The 15324-nt window shown below is 35.7% G+C and overlaps 1 protein-coding gene across 1 annotated transcript in view; it reads right to left on the bottom strand.

Moving 5' to 3' along the window:
• LOC128211535 (adhesion G protein-coupled receptor A3-like) overlaps positions 1 to 15324 on the bottom strand; it is a 55035-nt gene that overhangs the window by 21698 nt on the left and 18013 nt on the right. The window contains exons 3-9 of the mRNA XM_052916439.1: positions 14735 to 14806; positions 10885 to 10956; positions 3491 to 3562; positions 2822 to 2985; positions 2291 to 2447; positions 1318 to 1444; positions 374 to 631 (exon numbers count right to left, since the gene is read on the bottom strand). Coding sequence (XP_052772399.1) covers positions 374 to 631; positions 1318 to 1444; positions 2291 to 2447; positions 2822 to 2985; positions 3491 to 3562; positions 10885 to 10956; positions 14735 to 14806 — 922 coding nt within the window. The remainder of the gene's footprint in view (positions 1 to 373; positions 632 to 1317; positions 1445 to 2290; positions 2448 to 2821; positions 2986 to 3490; positions 3563 to 10884; positions 10957 to 14734; positions 14807 to 15324) is intronic.

Below are 15324 nucleotides of genomic sequence, written 5' to 3'. Positions count from 1 at the left end.
AGAAGGCATAAACAGCAGAATCACCAAGGTACCTTCTTGAGTTGAAGGATTGTAGTTTTCTACTTAACCATGATCGCAAAATATCAGTGTTACCTTGGCCAATGTTTGTAGTTTTCTAGTAAAAATTCACAGGAAAAGATCAGTGTTACTTTAGCCAATGTTTGTAGTTTTCTACTTAACCATCATAGCAAATGCTAAGTGATACCTTTGAAAATGTTTGTAGTCTTCAAGCAAAACATTATAGCAAATGCTAAGTGTTACCTTTGCAAATGTTTGTTGTTTTATAGTAAAACATCACAGCAAAAGATCAGTGTAACCTTAGCTAATGTTTGTAGTTTTCTAGTAAAACATCATAGCAAAAGATCAGCGTTACCTTTGCCAATGTTTGTAGTTTTCTTGTCAGCTCATTTGTGAAATCACACTGTGACAGGTTCAGGCTCGTCCAGCGACCATTCTTATCACACATATGAGTGACCTTGCCCTCTCCCAGTTTACATGGCAACTCTTTCGTTATCCCGGCAACCGATTCCTTCCACACGTACACCCCCTTGTTGGTCTTAGTAGTGTTCATTTCACACTGTGGGGCGTCGCTGTCTATTACAACCAGTGTGACTGTTTTTGTTACATTACCCTGTAATAGAGTTTCAAGGTCAATTGTCTGATGTGGTTCGTATCAACTCAGCATCTATGCTTTAATATCATCAGCTTTGGTTGGAGCAAATAAGAAATATCTTTTCTGATCTGTACATTGTTAAACAGAGTTTTATAAGTACAATAAATCTGAATGGTTGGTGTCATATGTTGGTTTCTTTAAATTCAGCAAGATGTTAATGGCAAATTGTATTCCCTGTTTTTACACATAAGTTATGCCTTTAAAAAGAATGGCGCAGAGCAAAGGACAAGGTTGATTATTTTCAAGCCAAAAAAGGGGCATCTCTTTACAATAATACACCTTGGATTAATTGGCATTGCCGGTGATTATTTTCTCTTGTAACATGTGTACCAGGTTTCAATTGAATATAATTATATTCAATGTGTTTTTTTAATTATTGCCAAGGTTCAAGTTTCAGACTGATGGCGGTGACAGCTCCAACAATGCAATTAAACACCCTTTAGGGAATGGGAGTTGTCTAGTGGTATAGGTGTCCACCTCTTCAAGAGGTAGTGGGTTCAATCCCAACCAGGAGTATTTTTTCACAGTCTCTAAATTAACAGGGGATCAATTCGAGAGTGATTCTATCAGCAAACAGATTTAATAATTGAGCTAATGTAAATTGGTGTAAACTAAATAATGTTTAAACCCACTAAATAACCCACCTGAGGTGTAGAGACCAGACAAATCCACTCCCCACTGTTTGGACTCTTGAGATTCTCCAAAACCATTGAGTGCATCATGACGGAATTATCGGGCGACTTACGAGTGTGGATGAACACTCCCCGAGACCTGTTTGGAGAAATATACGTTGTTAGATCAGAAAAAATGGTATACAATTTTATATTAAACCATATTCGGTTATTGGGAATAAGCAAAGTGGTATTTTCATAGCTAGATCAGAATTACAGTATTAATTAGGTATTATTGATTCAACTTGTTATCGAAAATCAAAATGAGAGAGCCTTTAAATCTTTAAAAAATTGAATTCGCAAGCATGATAATTGATTAATTAGAAATTTAAAAAAACCTTTTTATTGTAAACAATATTCAATTTCTTGTCATAAGCAGCTAATTGTTTAAGATGTCCACAGGTTATCTTTTGGCGTGTCGACTCATTAAAATGATTTGATTGGTAAGTAGTTATTATGGATAAAATTGACCAATCATTAGACATTCCGTATAATTTTGATCAACTGAAAACGTAACCGGTTTAGTTTTTGTTCCTGGTTTCACAGATAACAATCGATTGTCAAAAATCATACCTGCTAGACGCACACCTCCAGCACATCCAATGCATCATTTAGCATCACTTTGTGCCTTCTGGTGTAGTTTTTATTTATTTTACAACGATTGTAAAACAAGTTACTACAACATTATATCATTCACTCTCATTGGCACAATGTTACGTGAGAGTGTGGTCTTTTGTTGTGTAGGAAACCGGAGTACCCGGAGGAAACCCTCTTTTCTGGCTTAGTGACCACAAACCAAACTAACATGCGCCCAGGCCAGAAATCGACCCCGGGTCACATAGTTCAGAAGCGAGTGTGCTAATAAACCACTGCACTAAACAGACTAACCACACAACCAGAGTGGTCTAGCATGAGTGACAATACTTTATCATTGTTTTATCTTTACCTGTTTGTCTGAACCACCGCGCCATCACGAAGCCAGAACATCTCAGTTTTGGGGTCGACAATGGAGGCTTGGCAATCAAACGGGATTTTATCACCTTCAAAGACAATCTGGTCAATTCCTGGCATGATCTCGAACAGGGACAATTCAAGTGGGCGATCTGAAATAATACATAACCCAATTTTAAGGGTTAAAGATAGTGATATGGGTATAAGCTCAATAAAAGTTCATAAATCACTGTTATCTAGGCTACAGACTAAAAACACAAACTAGACAAACAGTAGTTTGAGGATAAATACAAACATTATAAAACTTAGGGGACTTAAGACTGTTATGGATTGGTACTTTTAAATATGGTCCACACCACCTTGAAATAGTTTGCAGGCATTTCATAAGGCAAGTCTTGCAACAAGAATTAAAATGGCGTTTCAAGTTATATTTTTCTTTCAAAACAATATTCTGTCAACCTGGAGATGAATTCAAAAAGGTTTATACATTAGAGCTACTGAAATTGAATGTTTCCCAAAATCATACCACAATGCAGGTCCTTCTTCTTCAACTTTTTCAAAGCGACACCATTCAGTTCCCTTGGTACAGCGCATGTTGTGCTGGAGCGAATCTTCACTTTCCGATCCTTGCTCCATTTAACGATCCAGGCAAGATGGCAGTCACAGCGGAGGTACTCGGACTGAACATCTCTGAAAAATGAGAGAAAGATTTTTTTATATTGTCCATGTTAGTTCACGACATTCAAATTACCATTTGCAACAGAATCCCTCAACAAATACCCCCAAAACAATACTGCACTATGCTTCATTGTGTACCGTGGGCGATTTGGCTTGGAAATCTTATAATCATGAATAAGTAATGAGGCAGTTTCAGTTGCTATGCAAGGGATCAATGTAGAAATATGCAGACACTGACAAAATATATTGGCGATAGCTGGAAATGAACTCAGCAAGCCAGATCACTTCAAGTTTTAAAAAAGCTTTGCCCATGGTGACAACTGATTATACAGAGTAATTGGAGAGTATCGAATTGTAACTTGCAATTTAATTTGAAGAAGAGTTGCCTCCCCTGTCAGCTATAGTCGTGTAATTGACCATTTAACACTCTTTGAATAACCAGTACTTATCATCAAGTGGATTCAACCCATGGTCCTCTGCCTTTGGGTCGATATAATGCAGTAACCCTAAAACTTACATTCTTCTGAGGGCAGGCAAGTCATTGAAAGTCCCATCTGGCACTGTATTCAACTTGTTGTTGGAGAGAACTCTGAAAAACATGATAAATGGTCATCAAAATATATCTCATGTGGATGGACACTGGTTTGATGTGCATAGTAAGGGTAAGATTGAAGTTCCCCAGCCTGGCTCTGTATGCAGTATTATGTTGGAGAGAACCTTGGAAAATACTATCAAATAAACCATTTTATTATTGAACTTGATGTGTACTGACACTAGTTTTTATGTGTAAAGTGAGGGCATGTAAGCAGCCCATAGAAGGACCCATCTTACTATGTTTTCTGCTCGTTGTAAGACAGAAACCTGAAATAGTCAGATTTCTTCATCATTTGTGATAATGTGGGTGAGAGTGGTCTATTGGTATAGTTGTCCCCCTTAACACTCCTGAGGTTGAGGGTTCCATCCCATCTGGGGTACTTTCTCAAGGCCTCTCGAAAGGACACCTAGAGAACTGGTTTCTACCCAGGCTATTCCAGTAAAACATATAACCCCTGGGGAGAAGGCAATATTTTTAAAAGTGTATGGGTGGGTGTCTTTTTTTAATTTATTTGGACCCAAAAAGGGTAAATTTGCTTCTGTAGAGGGGTGGCATAATTTAAAAGTGCCTTCCCCCCGGGGGTTATATGTTTAAATGGAACAGCCCCCAGGAAGTGGACTCGAGAGTGATTCATATCAGCCTTTAACTGTCTCCACAATAGAGCTAACAAAAATTAGTATCAACTAACTGATGCATTAATAAATTGATAGATTTAAACCCACCAAAACATGAATCAGAGTTTGTTAGAATGGCCAATCAAATAGAACAATAACGTTCATCAATAATGACTAGGACAAAACAATAACAAATATTCAAAGGTCAGGGGAAGACAGATGTAAATCCATGAAAAAACAGAACGATTTGTGTCCCTCTTGCACTGAGCCCTAAAATTGAATGATTTGTTTGCAAAGTGAAATACTTTTTCAGATCAGCTTTGATGGCGAACATTGATAAAACTGTTATTGTGCTTCTTGCGGCTAATGAAGGTATTGTCAGAAGAATTATATGGCCCAATAACTTTCTGATTGATCTCGCTGTGATGGCGCCTGATGACTGGTTCACTTAATTCTGCCTATGAATTCTATGTTTTCCCTAAAATGGTAAAGACAAGAAGTCTTCCTTAACTGACCAATTTCTCTCCATATTTTGAGGTCTGGACAAAGTATTTCTCTTACATTATAAAATTATAGAAGAAATCGTAATTTGAAAGACATTTCTCCTTTTAGTGTTAATTTCTTTCTGCTTCCAAAGTCAAGCTGGAACCCTTAATGTGATTTGTATGTTTTCCTCTATTCAGGTTTCAGTTTCCGAAATTATGTAGAATGTATTTAATTTTTTGCCCTTCACATTTCAAGTAATACATGGCTTGATCAAATATTAAGAATTGAAATCCCCTGCTAAAGGATTGCCGATGAACCAAATGTTTCAAAAAAGCAAATTTAAGCAAAACTCATTCAACAGTGCTTTATTTAAAAAAATATATGAATAACAATTGGGTGAAAACCGAAGTATGAGATTTGCTGTCGTGAGCTCAAAATGCCTCATTAATATTGATTAATATTTGCTTCATCAGTAAAAACTGTTATATTCAGCATAAACAATTGTTATCAGGGGCGGTTCCAGGATTTTGGGTTAGGGGGGGCGTAACTTTTAATCACTCTAAAGGTTGCACTAGCAGATCCAGGGGCATACCTATAGTTCTAATATCATAACGAGGTTTCTATTAGGACGACTAAGTGGCTTATATAATTTGTATATTTTCGTTAAGCGGGAAAAACGAGGGAAGATACATGTATAATTGTGAATTATTACAGTAAGGGAAGGCGGGAACGTTTAAATTGCGTGCACTCTGTGTTGTGTACGAGTACATCTCAAAAGGCAATGTTGTATAAAGATACGCGAGCGAAGCGAGCGAAGAAAAAATAGGAAAATATAGTATATTTTATTGTTTCCATACCAAAGAACATGTAAGCTCCGGGAATTTTAGGGGGGGGGGGGGCGTGCGCCGGGTGCGCCCCCCCCTGGATCCGCTAGTGGTTATAGCTTCAAAGGAACAAACTGAAGTATTACAATTTCATTAACTCAAGGGCAAGAACTCTGATGGCATTGATTCAAATTAGACAACCCATGTGCACCCTACAGCTCTATATATGGTTTTAGTACCAGTAACATCATGGTGATTTTAACTAATATCTGTCCATAATGAAATGGGCAATACTTCTGATGTTACTTTCACAATTGATACAAATCTAGCACCATCGCACTAAATTTGTACACATTTCAAGTAAGTTTGATTAATTTCTGTTTTTAAGTCTGACAATAATAGCTCTGGACAGTCATTAAAATTTTCCCTTTCTTCATTACCTAAAGGGCAATAAGTCTTGTAATACTGACTTGATGAAGACGAATCTTTCACCTTCACCACCATTCTCAGGTGTACCCAATTCACATAAGTTTCATTAATTTCTGTCCATGGGTAACATTCTGACTGGTATTTTTGGCCTTTCTTATTAATCAAACTGATTAATTAAAGGAAATGAAGCATGCGGGCGCATCAGTGCACTATGGCAAAACAGTTGACAAAACTTTCATTAATTATTTTTATTAATTTCTGTCCAGTAGTTACATAGTATTTGCTGCCGACCAGCTTATGGGTGGAAAGAGGGACAGACATACAAACATGTATGGTTTATGATGTTTTAACTTCATTGAAAAATAGCTAATTATCAGGATTTTTATGAACTTTTCATATAGAAAGCTAAGCAAAAGAAGCCCCTAACTGTAAAGTCAATAAAATCCATTAACCCAGTTGTTGTCGACAGATGGATGGACAACGTCAAACCTATTTTCCTCCACAGAGATTTTAGCTTTGATAAGAGCGGAAAGGCCAAAGGAACAGAGCAAATTATGATCTGTAATATTAGCTATGTTTCCCCATTTTAACACAAACCTCTCTCAAAAATAGTTATGCCAACTTAAATCAAATTTGTTGGGAAAGAAAAGTGCATCACATTTAGCACTTCCATTACTGGCCTGCAATCAATTCAAACTTGCACAGCAGAGAATAAATTCAATTAGTTTTCCATTACCAAAGGGGAGGTAAACAGGACGTGTCGTCAATCTTCAAGTGGGGGGGGGGGGTCAATTGTGAATCATTGTGAACAGTCCATAAGCTGGTATAATAAATACAAAAATTAGGTCTGTTTGAAAAACTTTCAAACAAACACCAAAAGAGTTTATGAAGTTTATATTACATACATTTACTTTATATAAAAGGTGTTTATTGCTAGAAAAGCAATCTGAAAAATATCCACTGTTAAACAACTTTTGGGCCAACCCTGTACCACTCTGACAAAAAGCTATTAAATCTTATGGGTTTTGTAGTTTGCCTCAGAAATTTCTCCACATACTCCAGTCAGTTTATTGAATACACAATTAAATTATTCCACATCTCCAGACAGACGGTTCCGTTTCATGTTCCTGATCTCATATTTACAAAACAATTTATTGAGCAAATTGCACTGTTTGGGAAAATACACTATGATACATACAATTGCAGGTGAAAAAAAAAATCGGCTCCTTTTCCCTATGGACTGTTTGCACTAACAGTCTCTCAGAGAGAACAATTCGGGTGTTAAAATGCAGATGCACCACGTGAAGATGGGCTTTTAACATATGGCACACATCGAGCTTTGTGTTGTTTTTGTTTTAAGCATTCATTATAAATGATGCATTTTTAGTATGATATTTTGTTGTTGATAAATGACATCTTATTTTTTATGTATGATGTTGGCAAATATGAATAATGAGACCGTTCAAGTGGTGTTGCGAAATAGGTGTCTGCCTCTCACCCAAGGAAATGGGGGTTTGATCCCCACCAGGGGGGGAACTTTCTCGAGGCCTCTCATAAAGAACACCTGGGTTCTGGTTTCTACCAAGCAAACAGACCCCACTCAAGAGTGATTCATATCTGCTCTCAGCTGTCTTCGTTATTGAGATAGAATAATTAGTATAGATGAAGAACTTAACCTACCCATTGCATAAACCATCATTCTTTAGCAAAGATCCATTAAGATTTTTTGCAATTAAGTATAGTATGTTATAATACAATCAAATCTCGTTGGCTCGAACTTGCTAGGCTCTATTTCCATGTTGGTTTGAACTGGATGTAAACCACAGTTTTCTTTATAAAGAAGGTTACAAGTAAGCATTTCGTGCTTGGCTCAAAAGTTGGAGCCAATGGGGTACATTCCACTATATATAAATTCTACAGTCATATATAGAGCTTTTAATGCCCTGTATGTTGTTCTTTAGGTTTTATGCCAGGACATTGAGTGCTGCAGAAGAGGGATATGATGTTAAAGGAGAAATCAGCACATTGTATCGGGCTGTAAAGAACTTGCATATCATTAATTTGACAGAAAATATTATGATATGTAAACAAACCCACAAACAAATTATGTTATTTTTCAAAAAAAATTATATATAAACTGTAACGCCGATATACGTTCATCAGGGGATAAATGAAAAATCATAGAAAGGAAGCTACATCAGTGTTGTGCACTGTTTAATGACAGCATATTCTTTTGAAGCAGCATAACCAATTACTTTGATAGAAACAGAAATCCTATATGGATACAAAAAAAATAATACAGAAAATGTTAGAAATATTGTGCTTATTTAAAATACTTAGACTGGTGTCAGTATGAACTCACAGTCAAGTACAAACTTCTTGTATGTATTTATAATCTCAAAACAAAAGAATTGTTGGATTTTCTTAAGCATTTGATTCCATGAAGGCAGAATGGCAAACTTGCTGATGTTTCTTCCATGAGGGCAGATTAGGGTGCTACTATAAATGACAGGTGCTGCGAGCACCCTTTCAAAATTAAAAACTCTCCAGTTACAACCCTACGTCCATGCCAATAATTTACTCATAAATCAAAATTTCTGATGTGATTTAGATAAAAATGTTCTTGAACAAATACAGAAATTCATGTCCAGAATGAATATGAATAGGTTTTCAGAAACAGATAATTATTCAAATTCGCTGATGTAAAATGTTTGTTTCATGAAAATAGCTGCAATTATTACTGTCCAATCAATATATTGATAACATTGACTTTGCCACAGCAAAATGAACAACAGCAAAATTTAATTTTTTCCCGAAAATTTTGAAACATATACTCCAGCAGTGAACGAAACTAAACTTTATGATGAGAACATTTAACCAGTGCAGGGCCTGCGGGCTTGTTCTTTTTCCAACCACTGCTCTAGAAGTGTTTCTTGTAGATAAATCTTTAAATTAACCCATCCACAGTCATCAAAATTAGACTTTTGGATTAACAAGCCCGAATTATTACACTATTGCTTGGCATCAAATTTTTGAACAAGCCCTGCTATATAAAATTCAGAAATTGAGCAAGCCCGAAAGACATTTTACCAGTGCAGGACTTGCAGGCTTGTGCCTATTTCGCCCACTGCATCCATCATGAATTTAAAAAATTGCTGGTAAAAGCTTAATGCTAACGTTATGAAATTTTAGGTTTAAATATTTTTTTAAGTTTTTCACCTAGAGCCTTATTTTATATAGACATTATGTTATCATAATGATTAATAAAATTTCTATAATGTCAAATGGTAAAACATAGTTTTATTACCTCCCTTTAATATATCGGATCATAAAAGTAGCATAATTATGGTTTTATTTAAAAATGTAATCCATGCAAAAATAATATAATCAAATAATCTCGATGTTTATGATCTATTAAATGCACTCACATATCTTTGCATCCAAATCATGAATGGCTAAAAACCTTAATAAGACAGCGATACTCGAAATAAGCCAGCACATACAATGTTTATTGCTCAAATATACAGCCTTTATGGCTTTAAAACAAACATTCCATTAAGTAATACAATAAATCCGCATCGATGGCATGTTTATGACATAAGATGACATATAATAATCTAATATTTACTTGTATAAAAAGAAATATGTGATTACAAGGGGACATACTTTTATAGGATGAAATATTTACACAAAAAAATGAGAAATAATGCACCAGTCAATTGTAACCAGCCCCCCCCCCCCCCCCAGGTCCGGGGGTATACCGGGGATAGTCAGGGAAATGTGCCGTGTTTTTACCTTTCAGGTGGCCCCGCAGTGCCGGGTGAATGCAGTGGTTTTGTCTTCGCGCAAAATATAGCGGGAAATGGGCCTTACCTAGGGTCCCTTGGGTGCGGGGGCATTTGGCGGAGATTTTACCATCAGTTTTACCCAGGGTTTGCTTGACCGAAAGCCAAAGTCCCTGCTATTCCCCGGACCTTGGGGGGCGGTGGTTACAATTGACTGGTGCATAATAATCAAATATTTACTTGTACAGAATGAAATATGTGTTTTAAGGAGACATTCTATTTTACAGGATGTAATTTTTTGGGGGAAAAAATGTGTTATAAGGATGAAATATATCAGTTAGAAGCTGATTTTTTATCTTTATTATATGATTCCTTAATTTGTGAACTTTGCTTAATGCTTCATTTTTTAAAACAGGTTTTGTTTAGGCAAATTTTAGTAACATAAGATTTTTTTTATGCCTTATAAATTGTCCAATTCTTGAGATTTTTTTTGGGCTGTAAAACTGCAGCCATCAAATATTAAATGTTATTTGCCAAAATAGATATAAATAGGACGTAGCATATTAAGCACATATTGCAGTGTTAAACTTTCATGAAATATTAAACTGTTCTTTTTTATTTAAGATTAATAGCTTGAGTAAATAACAGATTTATGATGAATTTCGTTTCACCGAGAGATCATTGAAAGCAATATTATTTCCTTTGGTAAAATAAATTTTGACTTTACTCCAAAATTCAACATTTTCTTTGATTGTTTTTTATGCTAAATCTTCAAAAAAAATGTTAAATTGATGTTAATTTGAAGTTCTCATGAGAATTTCAAAGTGACATTAATGGAAAATGAATGATAATTTTCTTCAATATAAGCAGACCAAGGAATATTTATATTACTATGTCCTTGACCTTCAAGTTTCATTAAGCCATTACGGCTGGCAATTACAGTGTTGCAAAGTTTATAATGAAATAACGTGTTGTTTAATATTTAAACCAGGAATTTATACTATAAAAGTGTTATTAGTACTGTGTTTTGATCCTGAATATCAGATTTGACCCTGGTGGATTTTTGCACATTTTGAACAAAATACACTGGAGTCGAATGACAACATCCTGGATCAAAATGCAGTACTTATAACCCTTTTATATACCCCATGACTTTTTGTATTGTACATATGACTTACAGTTTCTGCAGACTTGTGAGGCCCTGGAAGATACTCCCGTTCACACTCCCCAGCTTATTGTGGGACAGGTCCCTGTTATGTACAGAACAATTGATCAAATAAATATGAGTACAATATTGATATATAATAACAGTTTTGGCACACTTGCGAGGCCTTGGAAGATACTCCTGTTCACACTCCCCAGCTTATTGTGGGACAGGTTCCTGTAATGTACAGAACAATATATTATTGAGCAAATAAAATATAAGTAAAATATTGATATATTTTGACAGTTTGGGTACATTTGCGAGGCCCTGGAAGATAAGTCCCGTTCACACGCCCCAGTTGGACCTGACTCTCACCACTATGGGGATTGAGTTATGTGATCATGACGGGATGCTTTGTTTTAAAATCACTGTACCACAGTCTCACCCTGGTGGGGATCAAACCCACAACATTATTATGCTTTGACTGTATTCTTCGTAAAATAGACTAGCTTTAATCATTAATATGTAGGCGATACGAATGCTACCTCCCCTCAGTGTATGACATTATTATGCGTCCTTGTCCTGCATTCTTCAAAAAACAGACCAGTCTAGCTAAATTTAATTATTAATTATGTTAAATTTCTCACAGACTTCTAGTTAAAATTCTTTATTAATTTGTTGATGTTAAATTTCTCATGAGAGCCAAACTAAAATTTGTCACCCAAACATGATAGACCATAAACAAGGTTACCATACTCATTAAAACGTTTTATCAACTAATTAGCAAAAAACCGCATACTTTGATGTTGACGTTATTGCGTTATTGCGGGGAGTAATATTATTTGCGAACCATCGCATATAATGGATGCTCTTTACAAGTTAACCTCAAAATGAATTGTCAATCAGTTCCAATTTGTATAAGAGTGAACTGACATCTCTGAAAAGCTATATGATTTCAATGAGTCCTTTTATACAAATATAATTGCCGCTATAATTTTAAGGTAAAGCGATCCCTTTGAGAAGGTAATTGAAATTTAAGTCAGTTATTTAAAACTATTTAACATATTTCCACCCATGATATAGAAAGCATTTTCAGGGATGAGCACAAAACCGTATTAACTATCGTTAATTTTCCTAATGTCTTACTTGAATATGGCATACAACCTACCACTTGTATAAGAGAGCATCAATCTGGTCTCTTAAAGAGCTCAGGTTTCATGTCAGTTAGGGCTACAGTTATAATTGCATATTTTGATTAATATTCAGAAAAAATGCATTCTATTTCCATTCATTAATTCCCAGGGTTAAGTGGCTGACAATCCTCATGTTTCGATTAAAAAGCATTTCATTTACATATTCAACTTTCACCACCACACACTTTAAATTATGAAGACCAAAAATGTACTTTAGTGTTTTAAAGGGACATTGTTAATTTTTAGTTATCATAAATTTGCTTCAGAACAGTTTTATACTACATCTGGTTGGTATGAATTTAATAACTATTACAATTTTCTCAAATACATACAGAGCTTATTTTTAGATATCAATGCTCATTACATTAAGGGTTTATTGAAGTTCTATAAACAGCAGAAAGACAGGGTATCTTCAGCTCTGTGAACAGAAAAAAACAACATATCCACAGCTCTGTGAATATAAAGACAACATTTGTACAGCTCTGTGAGCAGAAAGACAACTTATCTACGGCTCCGTGAACAGAAAGACAGCGTATCTACAGCACTGTGGACAAAAAGACAACGTATCTACAGTTCTGTGAACAGAAAGACAATGTATCTACAGCACTGTGAACAGAAATACAACGTCTCTACAGCACTGTAAACAAAAGGACCATGTATCTACAGCTCTATGAACAGAAGGACTACATATGTACAGCTCTGTGAACAGAAGGACCACGTATGTACAGCTCTGTGAACAGAAGAACAACATATATACAGCTCTATGAACAGAAGAACCACGTATCTACAGCTCTATGAACAGAAATACAACGTATGTACAGCTCTGTGAACAGAAGGACCACATAAATACAGCTCTGTGAACAGAAGAACCACGTATGTACAGCTCTGTGAACAGAATGACAACGTATGTACAGCTCTGTAAACAGAAAGACAACATATCTACAGTTCTGTGAACAGAAAGACAACATATCTAAAGCTCTGTGAACAGATAGACAATGTATCTACAGTTCTGTGAACAGAAAGACAACATATTTACAGCTCTGTGAACAGAAAGACAACATATCTACAGCTCTGTGAACAGAAAGACAACATATCTAAAGCTCTGTGAACAGATAGACAACATATCTACAGTTCTGTGAACAGAAAGACAACATATCTACAGCTCTGTGAACAGAAAGACAACATATCTAAAGCTCTGTGAACAGATAGACAACATATCTACAGTTTTGTGAACAGAAAGACAACATATCTACAGCTCTGTGAACAGAAAGACAACATATCTAAAGCTCTGTGAACAGAAAGACAACATATCTACAGTTCTGTGAACAGAAAGACAACATATCTAAAGCTCTGTGAACAGATAGACAACGTATCTACAGTTCTGTGAACAGAATTACAACATATCTTCAGCTCTGTGAACAAAAAGACAACGTATCTACAGCTTTGTGAACAGAAAGACAACATATCTACAGCTCTGTGAACAGAATGAAAACATATCTACAGCTCTGTGAACAGATAGACAACATATCTACAGTTCTGTGAACAGAAATACAACATATCTAAAGCTCTGTGAACAGATAGACAACATATCTACAGCTCTGTGAACAGAAAGACAACGTATTTACAGCTCTGTGAACAGAAAGACAACATATCTAAAGCTCTGTGAACAGATAGACAATGTATCTACAGTTCTGTGAACAGAAATACATCATATCTACAGCTCTGTGAACAGAAAGACAACATATCTACAGCTCTGTGAACAGAAAGACAACATATCTAAAGCTCTGTGAACAGATATACATCATATCTACAGTTCTGTGAACAGAAAGACAACATATCTACAGCTCTGTGAACAGAAAGACAACATATCTAAAGCTCTGTGAACAGATAGACAACATATCTACAGTTCTGTGAACAGAAAGACAACATATCTACAGCTCTGTGAACAGAAAGACAACATATCTAAAGCTCTGTGAACAGAAAGACAACATATCTACAGTTCTGTGAACAGAAAGACAACATATCTACAGCTCTGTGAACAGATAGACAACATATCTGAAGCTCTGTGAACAGAAAGACAACATATCTAAAGCTCTGTGAACAAAAAGACAACATATCTACAGCTCTGTGAACAGATAGACAACATATCTACAGTTCTGTGAACAGATAGACAATTTCTCTACAGCTCTGTGTTCTAACAAAAAGACAATTTCTCTACAGCTCTGTGAACAAAAAAACAATTTCCTTACAGCTCTGTGAACAAAAAGACAATTTCTGTACAGCTCTGTGAACAAAAAGACAATTTCACAACAGCTTTATGTACAGAATGACAATGATGTACAGCTCTGTGAACATAAAGAAAACAAATTTACAGCTCTGTGAACAAATAGACAATAAATCAACAGCTCTGGGAACAGAAAGACAACGTATCTACAGCTGGTGATCTGTGGCGGAAAGACAGTGTATCTACAGCTCTTTCAACAGAAAGAATATGTATCTACGGCTCTGTGAACAGAAGGACAGCGTATCTACAGCTCTGTCAACAGAAAGAAGATGTATCTACGGCTCTGTGAACAGAAGGACAGCGTATCTACAGCTCTGTCAACAGAAAGAAGACGTATCTACAGCTCTTTGAACAGAAGGACAGCGTATCTACAGCTCTATGAACAGGAGAGCAAAATGCATACTTACAGTCTGGTGAGCTGTGTCAGGCCCTGGAAGGCTCCTGGCTCTATCAGGCTGATCTTGTTTTCGCTCAGGTCTCTGAAAAGATAAAACATCTATATTTGTGATTTGGTGTTTACACTACAACTTTGATAAATATAAAACAGGAAAAGATACAACATATTAGACACAGTTATCCATTAGCTAAGCAAAAAGCCCAACAAAATGTGTAAAATCAAAGTATAATCCTTCAATCGCTGGGAGAATTACCTTGAAATTAGGATTCATACAAAACAGCCAAAAAAATGGGCAAGATATTCTTAGTTTCCTCTGAAATTAAATGAATGAGTGTGTTTTGGTGTTGGTTTTATAGCCAAAATATGACTTCCATAAAAATAGTTAACTTTGTAAACAGAGCGGCATTTAGTTACACCTTCAGGACACAGAGTTTAAAAATTCATCAGAAAACTGTTCAAAGAAAACTCATTTCAAAAATTTATTATGGTAATTCAAATTCATCTGTCATATTCAATAGTTCTTCAAAAAGAAATTTCAAGTCATAAAGATAACAAGAAAACCTGGTATCTGGCCATGATTCACCAGTTATTTCTCTGGAA

The sequence above is a fragment of the Mya arenaria genome, chromosome 12, assembly GCF_026914265.1.
Source record: "Mya arenaria isolate MELC-2E11 chromosome 12, ASM2691426v1".
In the NCBI taxonomy this organism is placed as follows: Eukaryota; Metazoa; Mollusca; class Bivalvia; order Myida; family Myidae; genus Mya; species Mya arenaria.
Note: the sequence above shows the minus strand (reverse complement) of the source record. Positions and strands in the feature narration are given on the sequence as shown.